Below are 24,809 nucleotides of genomic sequence, written 5' to 3' on the forward strand. Positions count from 1 at the left end.
CTACAAAGAGTTATCAAAACAGAGTAAGATTTGCTTTTTTTATTATAATAAAATTAAGACAGGAAAGAAAATAGAACCAGACTTGCCTTCACTTTCAGAATATAAAATATTCCAACTTTTTGTTTTATAAGGCAGAGCTTCAATAATACGTATTCAGATTATATCAAACTTTGGAGAAATGTTAAAACTAATTCCAGAGAGGCAGTTTGTGTTGTTTAGTCTATCTTGTAGGATACGTATTTGCTGTGGTATGTATTTTTGTAGGTAAGATTGCATGGGAAAATTAATCAAAATTAAATAATTTAAACATTTGATTTACAACTCGTGCAGTGCCTACACATGACCCTACAAGGCAGAATCAGGAGTGTGCCTGTAAATAAGTCAATGGGTCAAAGATAGCAATGAAGAAAGCATCTTTCAACACCATACATTTAGCAACTGCCTCACAAGTTGATTGACATTTGCTACCAAGTGTGCTTTCCACTAGCACTTTTACATTCACACACACACACCCCCCCCAAGTTAGCAACCAAGGATGTTTTTCTTTCAGAAGTACAAATTTAAGGACTTATTCAATTTTAACATTAATATTTTTTTTACTCATTTTGGATCTTGCATTACAATCTTAAGCACCTTTCTCCAGAGGTATATCCCATGGCATTCAACAAAGCCTGCTCATTAGTGTGTTTAGAATTACAGTGAAAGGAATGCAGAATTTCTAAAATCCAGCAACCCAAAAGACATACAGTTTTAACCAACAACAAAGAACAGACCCATTCACTTTCATTAATCACAGCTTACAATCACAGGTATGTTTTGGCCCCCTACAACTTTACTGCATTCTTAAATGTATATCCCTGCCATACAAGATAACAAACAGTTGCAAACTCTGGAGACAAATTATACATTTAACTAAAAAAAGGCGTTGCCTCTATAGAAACCTTTTAATTTGTTTCTGACATTTTTTGAAACAATGAATTGGCAGAGAACAGAATATGAATATGAGCAGAGAACAGAAGTCAATCCTGATTCCACAGAACATTTCATGAACATGCTAGAAAACATATATTATAAAAAATACATTCAATTAAACAACCTGCTGGTTTAACTGTTAACAGTTTGGACAACTCTTCAAGGCTGAGGCCTGGTCTGTGTGAATCTCGCCTAGCAACAGCAAGCTTCTGTACTTCCTGAGGCTAAGATTGGCCAAAAACTGTTACCTGGCAACAGCAGAATGATCAAGTCTATTGACTAACATTGGCCAGAAAAATGTCTCTTCAATAAGAAAAAAAACTACATGCCCAAGAGTACTATTTGTCAAAACAGCACATACTAGATGTGCCCCTTAAACTAACACAACAAACCATTTCCCCAGTACAAGATGCAGTACAAATGGCTATTTTAAAAAATACCCTAGCATAGTCCATAAAAGAAAAATGCACAGCATCTGTCAACATGCTACTCTCTTAGCAAATGTTTAACTCATTCATAATAATAATATTTTTCCCCAAATTTTGTATGGACCACCCTCAAATTATGTCTCCTACATGTCCAGTTTTCAAAACAGACAGCTGAACCATTTTCTAATTGTAAATCATAGAACATACCTCCTCAACCATAGTCTCATTATACTGCAGAATATGATTCAGCTGACACTCTTACCATATCACACACACACACACTTGTTATAGTCTTATTCAAAATTTAGGTGTGATGAGGCCTTTATAGTGCAATCCTATACATTGCAATACCTCAATAGGAACAGTCACTTTTAGGCTTGATTTGTTTGTGTTAAACAAAATAAGAGATGTTTATAGTAAACAGTTATGTTCTTAATACTTTTCAAGTTTCAGTTTTACTGACAACAAACCTTATTTGTCCATATATATTCTTGTAATACTGTATTCTGGCTTTTGTGTTTACCAATCTTCCTGTTCCCCTATAAGGCTATCAAAACATTGGCTTACAGCAGCCCTCAAAACTATTTTTAAAATAGTTAAGGCATCAATATATGAAAATCCTGTGCTTGTTTTATGCCTCTTCCATCCATTTTTACTAACAACTGTTTTAAGAATTACTGGTAAATCATGATATATAGAATACATGGGGGGGGGTGGAAATCTTATTTTCTTCAGAGGTCCCAATGTAGTTAAGGGGTTTGCTGCTATGTGCTACAAATAGCACTTTTTACAGGGGCCAGAGATGCTTGTCTAGATTGCAATAATCTTATAAGGGCAGCAAAAAAAATTAATTTAAATTCTTTTATAGTGCCTTCCAGGCTCAGGGACAATAAAATAAAGCAATTCAAACCTAAATGTGCCATAGTCCAACAACAATTTTGCATGGCTACATGACATTTCAGACAAACTACCTATTAAAGACAGCAATCCACCGAACTGAAGGGTGTTTTGATGAGGCAGAGCTGTCCCATCCACCACATTCTGCATGGTTGTCCTGGCATGGGGGCCGCCACCTCTCTCAAACTCCTGGCTGGGCCCACCTAAACTGCAGGTAAGCAAAAGATACCAGCAGCATATACCTCCCAAATGGGACATTCTGGTTTGTTACCAGAAATAGGCCTAATCCAATCTCTCTGCTGCACCAGCCTCATGCTGCCACAGCAAAATCCACCCCCCCCAAAAAAAAAACCACTTCCGCCCTGGCCAGTGCAAATAGCTGGACTCCAGTGTACTTAACTATTTTTTTTTGTCTTGGGATTAGAATAAAATTTGGGAGTAAACTAAGTGTCAAAAGTTAAGAAGCAGTCAGGTGATGTGCACCTCCAGTCTCTAAAGTATATTACAGTTCAATGTGACATTAGTGTAGCATCACAAGAGTAATGCCCAGTACTTTCCAGCTACTGCTTTCCGCAAGTGAGGATTAAGCATAATATTTGCATTCATATACCGGGCAGCAGTAACCTTCCACTGTAAACTTATCAAGTTGCTTGCCACGGGTATAATTTTGGACTTTTGAACAACTGTATCAGCTTAAATTGCTGTGAATTACCTTGTTACCTGTTGTGTACGTTTCATGGACAGTATCACCTGTATATTATAGTAGTTACATATTTAATTCTCCCTATATCTCCTCCATAGCAAATATATACATTTCATATACAGGCATACCTTGGGTTGAATGTGCTTCGGGATGAGCGTGTTCGAGTTGCACTCCGCGGCAACCCGGAAGTAACGGAGCACGTTACTTCTGGGTTTCACCGCTTGCACATGCGCAGACACTCAAAATGACGTCGCGCACATGCGCAGAAGCACCAAACCGTGACCCGCAGACACAAGTTACATTTGCTTCTAGATGCGAACGGGGCTCCAGAACGGATCCCATTCACATCTAGAGGTACCACTGTACAGAAATTAGCCTGTACATGATTATTTTAGCACTTCTTTGGTATATCTTGACAAAATGTGTTTCCTAACAAAATGGATCAGCTTGGTCTCTGTGAAGAATATAGTGGCAAGAGTTGCTGTAAAACACAGTGCTCCCACAGCAACGTGAATTAACCTGGCCAGCCACCCTTTATCACAGCACAGGAACACCTACGAAGAAAGAAAGGCAGAATGTTAACTTACTGTTTTAAGAAATATATTATTTTAAGTTACAGCTCATGCTCCAATTCAGATATAAGACAGACCTGGTAATTCTCTTCACAGTAATACTTTTGCACCAATGCTTACCAAACTACAACCCAGTAAAGCCTCCCTGTGTTTATAAGATAGTTTAGGTAGGCCAAACAATCACATAAAAGCTAGTCTAGGTGCTACAAACTTCTGTCACTCTGTTTTACAGAACGGTGTTCCCTCAGAGACTGTTCATTAGCATCTTCATTAGTGTTTCCACCAGCAATTTTATTCACCCAAGCATTTGAATCATCAGCTCACTCATTCATGTCTACTGTAGGCTGCACCTTTATGAGTTTTCTATTTTTGTGTGTGTGTAAAAATAAGTTGTGCACTGCTATGATAAACTGAGTGAGGAACTTTTTAAATAAATAAATAACACAAAGAAAGAAATAACATTTCAAAGCGTTAAAAAATTAATTCTCTACATGTGGGTATGTTTCAATATCTTATGCATATCTGTAGATATGCTCTGTGTACATCATAAACCGGAACTAACTAACCGGCTACTTACTAGCAAAAAAAAGGACTACTTTATTCACTTGTTCTGGCAGAACAAAAGCACAAAGAAAAAGCACTACCCACCTCAGAAAAGCCCGTGGTCACTCCGCAGATGACATAAACGACCAACAGCAACGGTGATATGAGGAGGCCCTTTAAAGGCTTGTAAGGGCTCTGTGCAAAATAGTTGTGGATGTAGCGGATGCTGTGTGCGATTCGGATCCCCATGTTGAAGCAGTTTGCAAAGATGAATCCTATGCTGCCTTGCCAATAGGTCAAGAAATAGGACATGCACAGAAAAACCAAGGACAAAGCGAGCATGACAAAATTGTACCTAAAAACAAAACAAAAAAGGAACAGTTCGTATGGTTTCAGTATTCGTCTTTTACGAGCTTGACAAGTTGCTTTCTAAGATGAATGGGGTGGAGGAGGAAAATTCATTATCAATGGTAAAGTGCTGCAGACCCATATCTGGTAGCATATATGTTAAGTCTCAATCGTTAGTAGTTAAGAGATTTGTTTATGACTCATCAGCAAGTCACCAATAAAAATCTTCCCGTATCTATTAACTCAATAGATAGCCATAGATGAGCGACTATATACCAGCTTCCTATCTGTAATATGAGAATAGCAATAGAGATGGATCAACTCTCAACCATTGGCTCAGAAAGTAAGCCGAGCTACCTCCCACCCACCCCCACCCTCAAATTAGAAATAGATTGGCTTATTTTCTGAACTAATATGACATTCAAAAGTTGTCCACTTTCTCCCCTAGCCTCTTTAACCAGACAACTTATCCATCTGAGCAAAAGCAGGAGTGCTCCAGACATAGTAAGAGAGAAAGAGAGAGATTCAATCTCTTCCGCCTGCTCTTCATAATCATAATACCTTGAACATTCCGTTTCTGTCTACTTTACAAATATAACCACTATTATACCATTGATGTTATTATACTATATTGGGCAAAGAGGCAGGATATTACTTTCAATATTTTTATATATGAAATTGTGATTATTGTGACACTGGAGATGTAGATTAAAAAGTAATGGTCAAAACACATCTAATATTGTTGCAAAGGGCTTCATGTTTGTTTATTTTAGTGACACAATAAGCTGTTTTTAAATATAATTATGTTGTTACAAAATGTGCTTTATAAACATGAGTACACTGAATATATATATATATATATATATATATATATATATATATATATATGCAGGTTTTGGTGTCTTCGGGTGTCTTCCCGTGTAAGAGTTGGGGTGTCTAGGCGACGTTTCGACGAGGTCTCACTCGTCATCTTCAGGCTGGTGCTTTCGGCTTCTTGTTACTGGAACAGAGCAGGATCTCAGTGTTTGAGTTCCTATAAATACTGTTGAGGGGGTGTGGAGTATAGCCTCCAACGTTCTGGGCAGAGAGGAAGTTCCCAGGTTAGTGTGCCTTTTCTTCTTTTGTTCCTTAATTACTTGAGGGATATCTTGAGTGATTTCTTGAGTGATATTCTGAGTACCACTTAGGTGGGTCATTAAGTGTGGATTAGTTGCTAAAGCTTTCGTGTCTTGACCTCTTGAGCTTGTGAAGAGTTTTTCTGAGAAGATGGCTGTACTGCACTTAGTTGTGCTCTGGCTTGGCTTCGTGTATAGGGGCGAGCTGTGGTTTTGTGCCCTGTGCCAGCCAGATCTGTGTAGGGATTGCAGGGGGGTGCAGCATCCGGAGGTGCCACTATGGTTTGGCTACTGGATGGTGTCTGTAATTTATCTGTGGAGAGGGTCTGGGTTTGGGTCTGGTGTGGTTGATTGGTGATGGCGTTCTGTGTGCCTCTGGTTCTGGTGTCGGTTTTTGTGGGGAGGGCTAATTTCCAGATGTCTGGCAGGCGGGACGTGTCGTCACGCTTGTTCATGTTGTGAGGGTGTTTCTCTATCTCGATGGCTTCCATGATTATTCTCTTGTGGTGATGTTCCATGTTAAAGAGCAATTTGGAATCTGCAAAATTAATTTCGTGTCCTGTTTCTTTCATGTGTTGGAAAAGAGAGGAAGTTTTTTCTTCTTTTTTGACGGCATTCTTGTGTTCTGCGATACGTGCATTTATTCGTCTGTTTGTTTGTCCAATGTACGTGGCTGGGCAGACTTTGCAGGGTATTTCATAGACCCCTTGGTTTTCCAACTGGATTTTATCTTTGGGGTTTCTGAGGATATTGGCTATTTTTTGGTTGGTGCAAAAGGCTGTTTTGATATTGTGTTTATGGAGGATTTTGCTAATTTTATCTGTAGTGCCCTTGATATAAGGAAGGAGGGCCATGCCATTGTTTTCTTCTGTGTCTTGGTTTTTGGGGGGACACGAAATTAATTTTGCAGATTCCAAATTGCTCTCTGCAAGCCGTGGGAGCCCAGCACTGGCTCCCGCTGCTTGCGGAGAGGTCCGTGAAGCCTGGACGCGCTGCTCTCAGCGCGCGCAGGCATCGGCATGCCAGCACCTCTCCGCAAGCAGCGGGAGCGATCCCGCTGCTTGCGGAGAGGTCCGCGAAGCCTGGAGAGCGAGAGGGGTCGGTGCACACCGACCGCTCTCGCTCTCCAGGCTTCAGCGAAAGCCTGCATTTGCCCCATAGGACGCACACACATTTCCCCTTCATTTTTGGAGGGGGAAAAGTGCGTCCTATAGGGCGAAAAATACGGTAGCTCTGAAACAGAAAGAACAGAATATATGTATTCGATTTCAGAGAAATACCTATTTAAGAGTCATTATAACCCACACCCTTCAGAAGATTCAATTCCCAACCACGTAAGATATTCAAATGTAAGCACTTATTCCTCATATCATTACATTTTCTAGCAACGGGACACATCAAGCAGTTATCAGGCACATTATTCTGAGGTGTGTATTATATAAAATATCCTCATACAAAGTTACATGAAATCAAAGAAAAGCTAAATAATAGTATGGAACTATGGCCTTTTTAAACTCACCTGTCCACTTCTTCTTTACACATTGAAGCAAATGTAAAACATTCTGTTACCCCATTAACAGCAAGCAGCAAGACATATAAACTATAGCAACGCAGGAGACTTGGCCCTGTGAAAATATTATGACAAGAAGATTAGTAAAATGAAACCCCTTATTGCTGAGATCTGTGCATTAAAGCAATTTAACATGCCATTAATGAATTATAACAGCATCAGACTGTCAATTTGCAATCCATGTTATTTTAAAAAAAATCATGTTCATAACAAAATATATCCCTACTGTTTCTTGAGCAGCAAGACACAATGGCCAATATCCAATGTTAGTAATACTCTGAGATGGTCCATTTGTTTCAGTGAGACTACTCTGAGCATGACTTAGTCAGAAATCACCTACAGTACGACATTTTGTACTAAGTCACGGACAACATTTAGAATTTAGTCCAGGGTTGTTGCCACTCTTCTGGTGGGTCTATGACAAGCAGTTCTAAGACCCAGTCTAGAAAATGTTGCCCATTTTTGTTGCATTTATCCAACCAATGTGAGGGAGACTGGAGTAATTTATTACCACAATACTTTGGAGAGCTCCTTGATTTCTTTCCCCACCCCCATATCACTCTTGGCATCTGCAAAATTCAATATATGTTCAAGAGAGGAAGAAGACCTTCCTTTCTTCTGCTTTGTTACCTTCCACTCAGTCACCCGGTCTCACAATTCAAATGGACACATGGCCTCCTCCCTTTTCACTTCAACCATGATGAATTATCACTTCTAGATGGGGACTTTATTGAAATAAATAACAGAAGCACAAAAAGTATATTCCATCTGATACCACTGTACCCAATTCTGACTGAAACTAGGGGCATGCACCAAATACAAAATTCAATTTCAATGCCACTTCAAGAAGTGAGTCAATTCAGTTCAGACTGCTTTGGAGGACACTTTTCACTTTGTGACTGAATCAGAACTTCACTTTAGAAAACGTGAAGCTTCATGCCATCCATTGACTATAATGGGAGAATCAATAAGCAGTGACAGCTTATTTGCTTTTTTACAGAATTGGATGAACTTGACAGAAACAGTAGCAGTTTGTGAGTGGATGAAGCCTACAAAATATCAGAAAAAATAGCTGCAGGGATGTTTGTGCAAGTAGACTTTAAGTTTTGAGTTTGCTTAAGAGAGAGAGAGTGTGTATGTGTGTGTGTGTGTGTGTGTGAGAGAGAGAGAGAGAGAGAGAGAGAGAGAGAGAGAGAGAGAGAGAGAGGAGAGGAGAGATATGTCATGGTGAAATTGGTGAAATGCACAGGGGATGAGTAGTCACATTTAAATTTGATATTGGAAGAGTGAAGATGGGATCTGCTCCATTGGGAATAAGGGTGAAATAGAAATCTTATTTACTTCTCTATTTTTTGATAGTGCTATCAATCTCAAAGCTCCTCCTCCTTCCCTCCCTGGCATTTTGCTTATATGGAGAGCTGGGGGGAAAGTATGAATTTTAAAAGACCCAGTGTCTATGTGCCTCTGAATTAGGCCTGGATGTTCAGGAACAGTCTGATTAGCTTAAAACCAATCTGAAGGGCTTCTGCTTTCCTTCAAACAGCTACCAAATCTCTCCAAAGCAGCCTGATTCAGTCTGGGTTCACAATTTCTCTGAAGTGAGTTCACGCCCCTAACTGGAACAGGACAACAATTCTTACTAGGAACTCTGCCACACAGTTTCAAAGGCCTTTTTGAAGACAGTATAGCAGCTTTGCTAATACAGATTGATCTTATGCATGTTTATCTGGATAAATAAATGAATGTAGCTGCTGATTATTTCCAGTTAACTGTTCTACTGATAATTTTTAAAACCACAAAGCTCAAGCTGCATGCCAGGAAGCCTGACCTAAGACGGGTTCTGCTGAGCAACAGCATATAATATAGAAAATGAACGTTCCTCTAATATAGAAAATGAACGTTCCTCTAATATAGAAAATGAACGTTCCTCTAATATAGAAAATGAACGTTCCTCTATTAATCAGTATTGGATCAATTTTTTGAGGAATCCATCTTATCTTCTTTTTAGAGCTTTTAAACATTTATATCCCAATATTGTAGTAATTACTATCTTCAAGAGGGCTAAGTACTCAAGAATACAATGATTAACACTGCTGAAAAGAGATGTCCTGTTTCTCTCAGCACTAAAAGTGACATGCAAAATGTCATACTGCGACCATCCTAGATTGCTCTTCCATAAGGTATACATAATGAAATTTCCTAACACAAGGAAAAGCACCATTTCTGAAACAGACATCGTAGGGCATGCAATGTGAATGGATCGGATTCTCTGTGTTAGTTCTTCCATGTGGATATAGTACTTTCATATATGAAAAGCAAACTGAGGAAGCGTTCACAAAATGAAGCTACTTTTCAGAAAGGCAGCTGCGATGTGACATTACCTGATCCCAAACTGAGCATTGAACCTCCATAAAGATCCAGTGCCAACTGGGAATATGCATAACCAAAAACTGTAATAGTCAGGCCAATCAGAAGCACAAGTTTCAACAGTGATTCTAATACAGCTGCTGCCATGGAGATATCATCCTAAAAAAGAATTGCATTCATTTAATGGGCAAAACAAAACAACATATGCCAGATTACTGTGTTAAATTTATATGTGGAATAATTAGATTTTACAATTCACTATTTTTACTTGGCTAGTTAATGGCAAATTATAATAATTTTCAATAATAATTGTAGACTATTTGTGTCTAGAAGTATGAACATATTCAATAGCAGCCATATTTATATATCAAATGTGCTGCAAGTTCCAGGCAGAACTTAATTAATCTGCACAAAACCCTTCATTAAATAGAAGATCAGGAAATGCCTGAGAATCTGCTGTGACAAAGGAAACAGGTTGACAAAAACTAGCTTCTAATGCATCAGAGAAAACCAAGAACACTAACACTTCTGGTAAATTACACAACAGTATGCAACTTCTACCTCTGCAGAAAATAATTAAAAATTAAAAATAAGAGATCGTACTGTATGATATAGAATATAGTTCCTGAACTAAAACTATGCTTAACTAGAGCATTTGACCCTGAACTCATCTAATACTTTATTTACAATATCCTCCTGTGAGATATATGAGCATACCTTAGCTTCTCTACTAAAAATAGGCACAGCGTCTCTTTAGACACTAATAGCTCACTCCTAACCACAGTAAGTCCCATTCAAATACGCATTCTTCAGTTGCCCGAAGTCCTTTTAAACCCTAGACCCCCCCTCCAACCATATAATTTCAGTAGATTGACAAATATACACACCAGGACCACAGCATTATTTAAATTTACTGGTTTGTACTCAACCAACATTTAATTTCCACAGTTCTACTGTGAGTAGATATTCGCTGAATACAACCCATTATTTTTATTTATTTATTTCAACATGCATACTCGTTCTATGATAAATCTTACTCAAGGCTACTTATGAAGAAAAAAGAGTATTAAAAGCTATTGTTAAAAATTGAAACAAATAAGACAACGACCATAACCTTATCATCTACTTATCTCTGATAATGACTGCACAATTAACTTTTATTCTCACTTCATCCCCCATAATTATCTGTCAAACCTAGTATTTTGAAAGGATTTTATCCAATGGTACCCTGATAACAGAAAACGTCCTGGTTTAGAGGAGGCTTCTGTCAGCAGAAAACAAAAGGTTTCCCTCCATATATTCACCCTCCCCTCTGAAGCAATCCCCAAATCTGGTAGAGAGAACAGTGTGGGATGTTTTGGAAGAGAAGAAAAGGGTCAAGCAGGTGAAAATAGTCTCCTCCCTATCAACAACATTGGATCCAACCCCAGGAATTATTCTATTTATGTAAAATGCCCAGTGAAAGTTGGCATACACTAATTTTAAATCAATAAACATTATTTATCCTTCGCTTTAAATGTACATTTTCAGACTACTGAACAATAAGACTAATTTACCTGTTTTTGAAACCTGGTATCTTTTCCGCGTTCCAGAACCTTAGCAAAGTAAACATAAAAACTCTCCTCTATTGGCAAAAATATAAATCGAGCCGTCAGAGAACCAAGGTTGTTCACTATGTCATACACTCCTTTATAAATAAACAGAAACATCTAATTAAGTGTTTAATAGTAAAATTATTGCTTGATTTAAAAGAAGGAAAAAAATTCAATGGATGCAGCACTTAAGGCAACCGTTCCAGTACAAACATTTCTGCTTGCCCAACAGAACAATTTCCCCAATCTCCCCCCCCATGCATTGTTTTGAGGGTTCTCCTGGGCCTCCAGAGTGGAGCTGAGGGTGGTGTGATGGGTGCATGGGGGTAGAATGGTAGAAAGTCCTATTGCACTAGCAAGAGTCCTTGTGCTGGCTTCCACTAGCACAAGGGTGTCCAAGAGGTCAATCTACCGGTTGATCGCGGGATGCCCTTGGTCGATTCAACAACTTTGGCTTATCCTCCCCCCAAATAGCTCAACAACTTTGATAAAGCTTTTCCAAAAAAAGCTCAACAATGGGTAGATCACTGCCAGTTTCTTAGAAGTTGGACAGCCCTGCACTAGCAGAAGAGGTAAATCACTTTTAAAGTTCCAAACATAATTAAATGCATTTCCATATTCAAATTAAAAAGAAAGCTGCCGCCTTTGCACTTATTTTACAGCCATTCATCTGCAGACTTACCACATTTCTAAATGAATGTGGAATCAGATTACCATTTACTGGCCTTATTCACATGAATAAACTGTGGTTTAAAGGAGAGCATGAAAGCATGCTGGTTGGTGCAAACAAATCACAATAAGTAAGCCAAGAATGCTTCTTCCAATTTCAAGAACCAATGCAATGTAAAAAAAATGTCTTGCTTACCCTGGTCTCCAAAATTTAACACGTTCAGGAATGTCATGACATACCGTTCACCTACAAAAGTAATACTTAATATTAGTATTTATTTATCTTTCTGTTATACTTACAAGCAGTTGCACAACAAGACATTTCAAACTTATCCTGAGCACAAGAGATGTCGGACCCAGTCACTGCTATTCAGTATCACAAAATCAAAGAACTGGCAGCCATCTTGGAGGTCATTTACTCCCAGCTTGCTCAATGCAGAATCCGCAGCGCAGGATAGCACTATGCTGTATCTTGTATTCCAATTTCTCAAAAGTTTCTTTTCTCCTGCGAAAGAGGCTTCCATTTTTTTCTGCATCGTTCTCAAGGTACTTCAGAATTTCTTCAGGATTTTTGCAGATTTATCCAGGATTCTGAAGCCTCCATTTCCTGACCCCAAAATATCTCATGGGAGACATTACCACATGATATCTTCCCCATAGTTTTTAACTGACACTTGTGAAGCTGGGGAAGTTAGCTGCAGAGATCAGTACACTTCCTGATTTTGTCTTTAATGGAAGAGCTTCCTCTAATCTTAAAAATATCTCTCTGTACTGATTATTTCTTTAGAAGTAAAAAAGGCATCACTTTAAAAACAAACAAACAGTTTTCAGGCACACAGTAGGCAGTCTCCCCACCCGCTCGCTCTTAGAAGGAAGCCCAGCTGTGGAAATCAAATGAACTTTTAGGAAGTACAGGCACTTGAGAAGGCTGCAAAATATAGAATGAAAGGACGGATGCTAATAAAACACACCTTGACCATCTCAGGAGATAGATACCTACAACAAAAAGCCTGTGTTCTACCCGTAAGGATTTATCTCCCTTTTCTTTTCTTTTCTTTTCTTTTCTTTTCTTTTCTTTATTCTTTTCAAATCTACTTTACTAAACCTTCTTAATATAATTTTCAAATGCGGTTCCTTTTCTTATTAATTGGTGGAGCATTGTTTTTAAAAGGAGGATTTTTCAGGAGGATGCAACTGCAGCATCCTTGAAAGATAACTATCTAGTTTCTGCTTAATTATCTCCAGTATAGGAGAGTTCACCACCTCCTAAGGCAGTGGGTTCCCCGTCAAAGAGCTCTTACCATTAGCAGACTTTTTCTAATGCTTTGCCAAAATCTGCTTCTCAGCAGTTCCATCCCTGCATTTGTTACAGCCCTGCATTTTGGAGCAATAGATATTTGTAAACGTATTGCTAACCGCGTAAGGAAATAAAAGAAGTTGAAAAATAAGATCTAAGCAAAGTGAATAATGTAACGACTTTACTATGACAAAACTTCTGAAGCTGTGGAACTAGAACCCTAGGAATGATCTGAGAGGTATCTCAGGTGATAGATACTTGAGAGGGGAAAGGGAGGGGGAGACAGCTTTTGTTAGAGACATCTGATCAATTATTGTTTCAACATCAGCTCAGAGCCAAGTCCAATAATGATTATGAGCCGCTAATAAACTTTTACCGAAGGTTACAAGTGCCAATTGTACAATTTCTTGTCCATATGAATAAAGCAATATTATATACATACCCTGTCATCATTTCACCATAGGGACATGATTCCACTAAGCATTCAGTCCATATCGGAATATTTAACAATGAAACCACAGCATGAAGGACCAAGGAGAAAACCCAAAGTAAGTATATGCCTTCCTAAATATTTTATCTACAACTTTCACATTCCAATGAATATGCAAAACCAAATTGGTATCTTTCAACAACAAACACGTTTCTCCTAGCTGTCTAAGCCCAAGCTATAAAAACAAACAATTCTGGAAACCGCAAAATATTGGGGGTAGGTGTTTGCAGAGAGGGGCTAAATTGATGTTGAAGAGGCTATCATACTCACCCTCTGTTAAAACTTGCTTCAAGAATGATTGCTTAAAGAAACTCCAAGTCAATTTAGCCTCTTCCCAGTTAACAAATTCCTGAAAGTTAAATAGATATAAAATTACTGTGAAGTATTGAAGGAATTAATACTCCCAAGACATCAATATGACCAGTACATTGTGTACAACATGCACGTAATACTATCTATTGCTGGTTCGCATAGGTGAACAACCTTGACATGGCACCCTGACACGCATTCTAGGTGCAAGGATTATGTTGAAATGGCTTCACATATAAACTCCTATCATTATTTCTACAGTCACAGCACTTTGGGAGATGCTACATCACATCATCTGCAGCAGAACTGCATCCATGGAGCATCGGTTCATACAATACTATCATCTGTGAGAACTCTGTAACTAGAGATGGCTACTCAGAATTACAAACCCAATAACCTTTTGGTTCTCTGCTCAAGGCTGTACAAGTTTCCTGTAGCCCACAGGTTGTTACACTGTGGCCCTCCAGGCTGCCACAAAATTCCCTGCACAATTAGGGCAGGCAATAGCTAACCACCTCAAAGCCATGGTTGGTTCAGCTCCAACACCAGCGCTCCATCATCCAAATCAGACAAAGCATACATTTTTGCACCAAGAATACAAACAAAAAATTCACTTGACTTTGTAGATAGGAACAGTTACATACTCCTCACACACATATCTCAGAACAGCAAGCTTCAGCTTTCTGATAAGCAAAGCAGACAGACATTTGTAAGACAAGGCCTTTTGAAGTGAAAGGTATTTAAATTATTTCAGTTGCCTTGATGCCATGGCAGGATGCAAAAAATTATTGATATTAAAGTCTGCTCAAAGTGGTTTCTAGCCAAGTATGCTTTTCGAAATGATAATTGCTTGTTGGTATTTGATCACTCTCAATATTTTTGTGACCATTAAGCTTTACTCTGAAAAACAGTTTTGATGAAGCTTGCATTTTATTATATCAACTGTAATTGAGTAAGTACATGAAAGAGAGAAGCATGCAATTATTAGAAATATTCTTTGCAGAAAGAAAAAAGGCAAATTGTTGCTATTTAGAGATTTGACTGGTAAACTTTCTGCTGCATGATATTATAGATCTGGTTAGGTACAATTAATCTTATAACTAATAACTAATATATTTTAATGTTGTATTTTAATTTTGTTTTTAAGTTGTAATCATTCAACTTGTTCTTATTATTGCTTGTAAGCCGCTCTGAGCCCGGCCTTGGATGGGGAGGGCGGGGTATAAATAAAAATTATTATTATTATTATTATTAATCAAATATATAATTCAAGAATACAATCTAATATGCTATGTAAACCTGTACTCTCATTCTCTTATTCTGAACTGCAATTAATATTTTGCTAGTAAAGTAATCCAGGCAGCTTGGTCTCAGAAATGTATTCTTATAAATACTCATTATAAATATTTCCGTACAGAATATGGAAATTCCTTCTAATGTTATGTCTACTGCACTGTTAGTTTCCTTCACAAGTCGGTAAGCTGTTTTTCAAAATTCCTAACAGAACAACCAAAGAAGCTATACTTCACTGCCATTTAAGCTAATTTATGCTTTTTCATAAAAGTCAAGTGTGCTGCTTTTTGTCACAGTACAGTGTTAATATTTTCTTTCACTTCCCTGCAATACCATCCGCACTAAGGAAGATTTAGCTAGGATCAGCTATAGACAAAAGAGGGTCGAATATATCTACTGAGCTATGAGACAAGAATAGTCTCTGGAGATTTAAATGTAATACTTTGGTTATATAAATAGGAATTCTATGGAGGAAAAATTTAAATCTAATATTAGAGTAGCTGAAACTGTATTCTTACTTAATAAGGCTAGTTTACAGTAGTTCATTCCACCTCAGCCCTTTCCTCTCTGAAATATTTCAGAGTAGTTTTACAAACTTTATGCAAACCGAGCAATGTCAAGTTCCATTAAAGTTAGGTCTGCTTTCACCTTAATATATTCAATGATACAGAGGCTGAAAAACGCCACCTTTATTTCTTTTCATGCATGGATTTCTTAACTATATTAAATTTAATCTCTGCTCCACAATTTATTGAATGTATTGTGCACCAGACGAGTCAGCATCTTCAATTCATGCAAGTCGTCTTTTATAAATGTATCTGGCACATATAATCAAAATACTGGGGATGATACTGTATTTTTATAGCTGAAATATTAATTTAAGCATAAAGGTTTGTAAAGCTCCTTTTGAGATAATATTTTGGCTTAACGTAATGGAGTAAAAACATGTATATAGAAAAACCTTATTTCATCCAGAGTGTTGGCTTCTTTTAAACATTTTTGCTTTGACTCACAAAATAATGTATTATTATGGAATTTGTCAGAAGAAATTACACTACCTGTGGTAAAATGGCAGCAAGATATAGCAAAAGATGTAGGGAAATCAAAATAGCCACTATATCCAACATTCTAAGAAAACATTTTAAAAATGAAAACTACATGGAACTACAATATCTAGAGAAATTTGGAAATATAAATACATGTATTTAAAAGCTATGCTATGCTAAAAAGAGGACAAAGTGAAAATATACACTAATATAAATTATGTAGAGACTTATAAATGTAATGCAAGAAATATTGGGATATGCTGTTCATAAAAATCCACACATGTTTTTGTTAAATTATATATGGGAAATTGTGAGTAGCTGGTGAACAGAGGGTACTCTGTTGGAAATAAAAATATAATAATAATAGCTTTTAAATGAAAGTCAGTCAACAAAGTCTGTATATAGACCATTTGAGGTATGAAGTTTTAGAAAGGTATTTGTTGTATGAATGAAAGCATGGATTATTTTTTCCAGGCAATAAAATTTAACAGGGGAAATGCAGTTAAAGAGACTTTGAAAATGGCAGCATGGCACTGATTTGATGGCCACTAAGCAAGTCACCTATACAGTGGTGCCTCGCAAGACGAAAAGAATCCGTTCTGTGATTCTCTTCGTCTAGCGGTTTTTTCGTCTTGCAAAGCAAGCCCATTGACGGATTAAAGGATTAGCGCTATTAGCGGCTTTTAGCGGTTTATCTGCTGATCGGATCAGCTGATAAGTGGCTTAGTGGCTTAGAAAAGGGGGGGAGGGGAAAAAACCAGCAGGAACTCGCAAGACATTGTCGTCTTGCGAAGCAAGCCCATAGGAAATTCGTTTTGTGAAGCACCTCCAAAACGGAAAACTCTTTCGTCTAGCGAGTTTTCCGTCTTGCGAGGCATTCGTCTTGCGGGGCACAACTGTAATGAGATTCACTATAAGAATTAACTTGGGACAATGGCTGTACATGATCATCATTTTTTCTTGCGTCAAAATTATGAATAGTTGGTTTTTACCATAAAGCTGTTTTACTTACCTCATCTTGTCCAAAATTAGGTAAAACAGATATCATACGAGTAACTGGAAATGATTTTTTGGTTGCTTCAGGAGAACCCAGAAACATCATGAAATACATTATATAACACAAAACCAGAACGCTGGTGTATAGAAGCTGAAAGAACAAAATCTCATTAGCTACACAGCATACCATTCATTGCAGCATTTCCACTTCAGCAACAAAATAAATACCAGTAAAATTCAATTGCCAAGTACTCAGCTCCAGTTCAGACATGATGGCAGCTCCCAGGCTTAAGGCCTCACAGCACTGACACTGTTTGCATGAACTAGCGCCTCCATGTGGGCATTGCCTAAACTGCAATTGCAGTGGGCCTTTTTCAGACTGCTGTACCTGCAGAAACCTCATCAACAGAACACAGGTGATTGTGCAGTTCTCACAAGGCCTTTAAGGACATGCAGTCCTAAATCAAAGCACTGAGATACAAGCAGTTATAGAGGAGCTTAACATGCTGTTGACTGTTATCACAAAGATGCTCAATGAACAATCTGGTATTATGATGCTCAGTTTATGTATTGCAATTCATAGAATCATAGAACTGTAGAGTTGGACGGGACCCTGAGTATCAGCTAGTCCACATCAATGCGTTGCAAGAATATGTAGCTGTCCCATACGGAGATCGAACCTGCGACCTTGGCATAATCAGCACCATAGCTGACCAGCTCTAACCAGCTGAGCTATCCAGGCTCTGAAGTTACTTCTTGCATTTTTATCCTTACCATTAATCCAAATTAATACAATTAAGAAAATTCTCAAAAATTAGAGCCAGGGTTTTCATGAGTTCTATTTCAAGTTCATTCCTGATCCTTTCCACACCAGTTTTTGTGGGGGACTTAAATGGACCAGAAAAGGGTCAACTTCTTATAGTTTTTTCCTCCTAAATTAACAACACAATTCTATATATGTCTACTCAGTTCACTGGGGCTTACGCCAAAGTATGCAAGGAAAGCGTTGCAGCCTAACAGTCCAAAATACTATTTTCTTTATATGCTTAACTGAAATACAACTGACTCTAAACTGATCTACCCAACAGCCTTACGAACCATGTATAATGGGTCGATTTTAAGTAAACATTTGTTGAATAAAAGTGCATTTGTGTATGACTATGCCCCTGATCTGACGTTATCTTAAGCTAGCCTAATATTGGGATAGAGGTACTAATTGTGTGGACATTGCTTTTATCCATGAAAAACTGAAGGGACCAAAGCATGGAAGCTATAGCAAAAATAATGTTAATTTCTTCAACTAAAATTATTATATCAGATCAAAGAGACAATAGTAAAAATGGCAGAAATCATACCTGGGCCAAAGAAAAGATGTAAAGCCCCCAGTGAGGATACGTAACTACTAAAATAACTGTCAAAAAGCATTTGCAAATGATTGAGAGACTTTCAGCAATTACCTACAAAGAATATACAAAAAGCATGTTAGACATAGACACTATGTTCCTAATGGCAATTCTTACATGTGTTAGCTTCAAAAATCCTGTGATCAGATTTTCCCTTTCAAACATCTTTAAGAATGTTTAATTGTGAATAGTGACAAATAGTCTCTGCAATTAAGCCTATTTTCATAAGAGGTAAAGTTTAGTATGGCACGTACAAGCCATACTTAAGCTGCTGAGCAAGGTTTGAATACAACACTAAACCATGGTTAAATAAACCATGGTTTAGCACTGTGTGCAAGTCAGACAAATTATTTATATCAGCTCCTAAATCAATACTTAGACAATGAAAAAAATGTTTTATTGTACATCAATAAAAAGGAGAGCCAGTGTGGTGTAGTGGTTAAGAGCGGTAGTCTCGTAATCTGGGAAACCGGGTTCGTGTCTCCGCTCCTCCACATGCAGCTGCTGGGTGACCTTGGGCCAGTCACACTTCTGTGAAGTCTCTCAGCCCCACTCACCTCACAGAGTGTTTGTTGTGGGGGAGGAAGGGAAAGGAGAATGTTAGCCGCTTTGAGACTCCTGAAGGGGAGTGAAAGGCGGGATATCAAATCCAAACTCTTCTTCTTCTTCTTCATCACGCTCTCCAAATTTAGAGTGAAACTAGCTCTTTTTTAAAAACAAACACTAAACAGCTTTTAAAAAAAGATTCACTGCTTCATTCATCAGTCTGTGTGTGTGTGTGTGTGTGTGTGTGTGTGTGTGTGTGTCACATTAATAAAAACCCAAACAAGAACAATGCTGCATACATTTTACTAACCTTTAGCCTTACAAATAAGTGTACTTGGGCTAAAACCCAAAAAGGTTCACCTAGAAGTTCAATTACAGCAGAAAGACCAAAGGCAACCACTCCAAAGTTGTAGTAAGGAACAGCATTTTCATCAGGAACTTCAAGTCTATCTAGCCAGACCCAGCCCAGGAATACAGACCAACACACGCCCAAGGGGACTCTATGGAAATTGAAAAGATGAGTCCTTTAGACAGTATCACATGGTGTCCTTTTCTCTGCAATTTTTATAAATGAGCTGGTTTTCCAAGCCAGGAGTCCAAATAAAATCAACATCAAAAATATGTGCATCTGTTTTCTGTACATCTGTATTTATAGGCTACTTCTAAGTTACTTACACTACCCCTTAGAATGCATGGGACATTCATCAGCCATCTTATTATTTATACCCCACCCATCTGGCTGGGTTGCCCCAGCCACTCTGGCTGGCTTCCAACAAACATAAAAACACCATAAAACATTAAAAACTTTCCAATACAAATACCCAATTCCTCAAGAAATCTACACTTTTCCATTTGACAAACCCCCAACCACTACATTGATCTAGGGCAGCTTTCTGAACACTGACTTAGAAGCTACATCAACCCCCAGATGTGCTTCATGTAGACATGGTAGTTAATATATACATTAGATTCTCATGAAACAAGAGTTAAATCCCCAGAAACGCAGCACCGCAGTTAAGCTCAAATATTTCATTTGCAGTTTAGATAGGTACTGAGTTATTTACCGATAAGTATTCCATTTTCTAGGGACCGGGTAACACTGTGGGTTAAACCAGAGCCTAGGACTTGCCGATCAGAAGGTCGGCAGTTCGAATCCCCGCAACGGGGTGAGCTCCTGTTGTTCGGTCCCTGCACCTGCTAACCTAGCAGTTCGGAAGCATGTCAAAGTGCAAGTAGATAAATAGGTACCACTCCGGCAGGAAGGTAAACGGTGTTTCCGTGCGCTGCTCTGGATCACCAGAAGCGGCACAGTCATGCTGGCCACATGACCCGGAAGCTGTAAGCCGGCTACCTCAGCCAGTAAAGCGAGATGAGCGCCGCAACCCCAGAGTCGGCCACGACTGGACCTAATGGTCAGGGGTCCCTTTACCTTTACCTTTATTCCATTTTCTACCTTAACTAAACCAAAAAACTAAACTGCTCACTCTTTGATTCTTTCATGGTTTGAAAGCAAGAGGCTGCCCTACCTTTTCAAAGGTACACGTAAAACTCAGATAAATTAAACAGGCACTTCGAAACGATTTAACCTTTCTGAGATTATCAGAAGTGCTACAAACTGAAACTAGGATGGCCACCTGTCATTCCAGGCATCCTACCTGTTCCCTTAAAATGTAGGAAGCCAAATGAGCCAATGTATCCCATAATACTTCACTGCCTGCTGTGTAATAAAGCTTCCTACAGCAAGTGGAACATCTGCTTTGAATCTTTGAAAATGCAAGTATGATCTCCAGGATGACAGGTGAAACCCTTGCCAGAGAAAATAAATTAGGATGGTAGTATTTTGTTTTTACTATGTACTTAGACATAAGAGGAGAAATGGGGGAAGGGTTAACTGAGTGAGCTAATTTGAGTAGTTAATTTGAGGATTCCAATGTCTTATTTAAACATACATTGTCCACAAAAGATTAAATGTTTTGGTCCAGTTTCTCCTTGTACTTCCACTCAGACAAGCTCTTCGGAATGCCTCTCTGGCTAAGAAAACAACTGTAGAATAAAGCAGCATCAGCCTAAACGTTTTAAAAAAGGAAAATGAGTAATTTCAGTACAAGGTTAACTGTCAACGAGACAAAAAAATTCCAATAATTCTAATAATAAACAGCACAGAAGGTTGGGTTAACCAACCAATACAAATTTTGTTTGTCCCCTTATAAGTGGTTGGGGGCAGGGAATGCCAACAGTTACAGTAACATATCACCAAATGCAAAACTATGTTGCTGCCTCAGACAGACAAATGTTTCAGCAGTACATTTTGTATCAATTATTTTTTATATGTTAACGTTGTTATATGTTGGCATTGTTATAACAGTACCCTCAAGATAAAACAGCAGCAACAACATAAGAACAGTACAGCATGCAAACCACTTCAGTATTTCAATTCACTGCTAGCAAAAAGAAAAGAAAAACCAGAGAACTTTGCAGTCCAGAAGACAGATGAGATTTTCAATAAAAATAGATATATGTTTCAAAACTAACATTTGGTGGAATTGGAATGCCCGCCCCAGAAGGACACCATGAGAATATAATAAAAATCAGAGATGTACACACCACACATCATATTTCAAGAAAGACTAAAAATTACTGAATCTCCACCCAAGTCATAAACTACTGCATAAACACAGCACTCTCAATAGTACTATAGATTTGCATACTAGAGGATGGAAATTCATTTGTCCAAGAAACCGAATCACAAATTCAAATTTGCATTTAGACAACACAGCAGACATTAATTCAACTAAACCATTCAAAATGTCTCTTTGCAGCATCCCTGCCAAGCAAAACGTTAAGTGGAGTAATTTACTTTGTCACTGCCCAGGTTTAAAAAGAAATCAAATAGAACAGAATATAGTGAGACAAACTGCCATAATTTTGAATCATGAATCACTCATACCTTAAAAGAAACAGATTACTATTTATTACCTTACATTCACAATGCCAATGATTTCCTTTGAAACATATCGTAGGGTAAAAGCATTTAACCCAAATGTAATTAGGCGGAACAGTATCTGTAAAAAATAAATAAATAAATAAATAAGTGAAACAGGAAATAAATTTACACCAGCTTTCAACTCATGTAAACAAAATCAGATTCAAGGAGCAACTTACTAATTATGTAAACTGGAAGTCTTGAATACAAATTTTACCTCAGCCATAAGTACTAAGGCTGCAATATGATAGATTTATACTAGGCCCACTGAAGCTCTGGTTCATAGGTAACACTAAGCGAAGATTCTTCAAAACCAAACTAAAATCAAAATTCATCCTCCCAGCCACATGGGAGGGAGCGGGACATGATCTGCAACTTTAAATCATGATTTAGCATTTCGTGTGAACTTGGCCCTGTCTTCCCACATTCCAACCTAGAGTATAACCAGCAGCATAACTCAAACTTTGGAAAACATAGGCACCTTTTCTCTTGTATAATAATTTTGAGCATGGGAGGACAGCCATGTAGACTACACAACTACAAAAATCCTATGCATGTTCCTCTCAGTACCAAGCTAGGCAGGACACTTAGAACATCACTTGAAACCACATCAGGGTTTGTTTGATTTTAATTTAGAGCAGGTGAGGAAAGGACAGGTTTTCCTCAGGACTGAAGAGTATAGGGAGAAATTTGTTCCTTCCCTGTCCAGCAGCAATCCCAGTGAAAATCTACCTGATGCCATTAGTCCTGGGGGAAATGGTCTCCACTGTGTGCATATATATGGTTGTGACCTGAGGCTTCTAAAACCGCATTCCTGAAATGGAAGTCACTTTATTATTGCACTCATATCCCAACTTTTATTCAAGGAGTTCAAGTGATGTACGTGGCTCTCCTTATTAACATCATAACAACCCTGTAAGGTAGGTCTGGCTGAGAGGTGACTAAGTCAAGGTCACCCTGTGAGCGTTATTGGCCTAGTGGGAATTTGAACCTAGGTCTTACTCAGACACAAGGAACCAAACACTAAATAAATAATCTGTTTATTTATGCTGAGACATACAGAAAGCAAAGAACACAAACATGAATACAGTGGTACCTCGGGTTACATACACTTCAGGTTACATACACTTCAGGTTACAGACTCCGCAAACCTAGAAATAGTACCTTGGGTTAAGAACTTTGCTTCAGGATGAGAACAGAATTTGTGCTCCAGCGGCACGGCAGCAGCAGGAGGCCCCATTAGCTAAAGTGGTGCTTCAGGTTAAGAACTGTTTCAGGTTAAGTACAGACCTCCGGAACGAAATAAGTACTTAACCCGAGGTACCACTGTATAAGGAACGGCCCTAAAATTACACAATTTTGTGTTGTTGATTCACAGCTCTCTCCTATGCACATATTCTGCCACAAGTCACAAATTATTTGAAGCAGTTAACTGAATCGCATGAACTCACAGCTTTCTGAATTTATTCTAACAACAAATAGTGGGCATTGCTGGGAAATTGATGCTCAGGAACATTTTACAAATACTAATCCCTAGAGAAGGCACTTTTGTGAAAGATGCTCCAAAATACATGTGAAGGAGGCTGCACAAACGCCATGTAGAGAGCATGTCCATACTATACATGTGTGTACTTGTACAGGGACACCAACAGTCCAATAGACTATTGGGAAGCCAATAGTCCTGTTCACATATGCTGAAGAACACTCTTGTGTGATCAGTATGACAATGTCATACAGACAATACTATCTGAGGAGATACGCCAATTGGGTCTGCCTCCAAAAAAATTCATGCCTCATATTCTTCCATGACCACAAATGCAAATGGAATGCAAATGCGTGGATCATACAAGGGACTTCTAGTCCAACCCCCTGCCAGCAATCCTCTTCCCAATGTGGGGCTCAAACCCACGACCCGGAGATTAAGAGTCCCATGCTCTACCAGAGTGTTTCTCAAACTCGAGGACCCAGCTGTTGTTGCACTACAACTCCCATCATCCCTAGCGAGCTGCGCCAGCGGTCCGGGATGATGGGAGCTGAGGTCCAACAACAGCTGAGACTACCCACTGAGCAAGGTAACGTGTCATCGCCGGCGAAGGGTCTTTTCTGCGAGGGAATAAAGATATGTGGATGTCTCTCTCACACACGCACAGGTGACAGGGTGCCAAAGCAAGCAAGCAAACCAAACGCAACCAAGCCACAGGGGTGGCCAGCGAGTCCGTTGCGCAAACCTCTTGCAGAGAGGAGGCAAGCAATTCAAACTGCGGGAAGAGGCATCCATGACTGGGTCGAGAGGGCGTTTCTGCAAACGAGTCACCGAAGAGAAGCCAGGGAAAGGGACGAGGCTAGGGTTGAGCGAGCACCGCCTCGCCTCCGTCCTCTGCCACGACGGATACCTGCAAGAGGGCGCTGGAAGAGGCCAGCCGGCTGGTCTGCCGAAGCACGTCCTCAGAGCCCATCTTTGCCTTTGCCGCCTCCATCTCCTCCCTGCCACAGGCGAGCCCTCCGCCGCCGCCGCCTCAGCTGGCGCGTGCATAAGGGGAAAGCGCTCCCCGCGGCCCCGCCAGCCTCATTTCCTCCCTTCCTCTTCCTCTCTCCCTGTCCTGCTAGCCGGCGAGCGCCGCTTCCTAGTCAGAGGGCGAAGCCCAACATGGCTCCTCCCCGTCGCGCTCC

The 24,809-nt window shown here is 39.0% G+C and overlaps 1 protein-coding gene across 4 annotated transcripts; it reads right to left on the reverse strand.

The window, feature by feature from the left end:
• Positions 1-24: 24 nt before the first annotated feature.
• Positions 25-24,809, reverse strand: RFT1 (RFT1 glycolipid translocator homolog). Of its 4 annotated transcripts, none has more exons than XM_083488997.1 (13): positions 24,533-24,807; positions 22,133-22,218; positions 21,106-21,222; positions 19,467-19,656; positions 18,563-18,664; positions 17,224-17,358; positions 13,834-13,912; positions 11,973-12,023; positions 11,072-11,202; positions 9,530-9,674; positions 7,098-7,203; positions 4,221-4,470; positions 25-3,554 (listed from the first exon to the last, which is right to left on the reverse strand). In XM_083488997.1, exons 1-13 carry the CDS (start codon positions 24,614-24,616, stop codon positions 3,387-3,389), a joined length of 1,644 nt encoding a protein of 547 aa, XP_083345123.1. In that variant the 5' UTR covers positions 24,617-24,807; the 3' UTR covers positions 25-3,386. The 4 variants fall into 4 exon arrangements, with proteins under 4 accessions (XP_083345123.1, XP_083345126.1, XP_083345124.1 ...); XM_083489000.1 differs by having other exon boundaries at positions 22,138-22,218; positions 24,533-24,789; XM_083488998.1 differs by lacking the exon at positions 22,133-22,218 and having other exon boundaries at positions 24,533-24,808.

Source organism: Podarcis liolepis (assembly GCF_965112155.1).
Source record: "Podarcis liolepis genome assembly, chromosome: 2".
In the NCBI taxonomy this organism is placed as follows: Eukaryota; Metazoa; Chordata; class Lepidosauria; order Squamata; family Lacertidae; genus Podarcis; species Podarcis liolepis.

Coding starts and splice junctions, on each gene's coding strand:
- RFT1 (XM_083488997.1), bottom strand. CDS start 24,616: ATGGAGGCGGCAAAGGCAAAGATGGGCTCTGAGGACGTGCTTCGGCAG. Junction 18,665..19,466: donor ACTTATTTGTAAGGCTAAAG/GTTAGTAAAATG, acceptor TATTCTTTGTAG/GTAATTGCTGAAAGTCTCTC. Junction 4,471..7,097: donor TGTAAAGAAGAAGTGGACAG/GTGAGTTTAAAA, acceptor TTTTGTTTTTAG/GTACAATTTTGTCATGCTCG.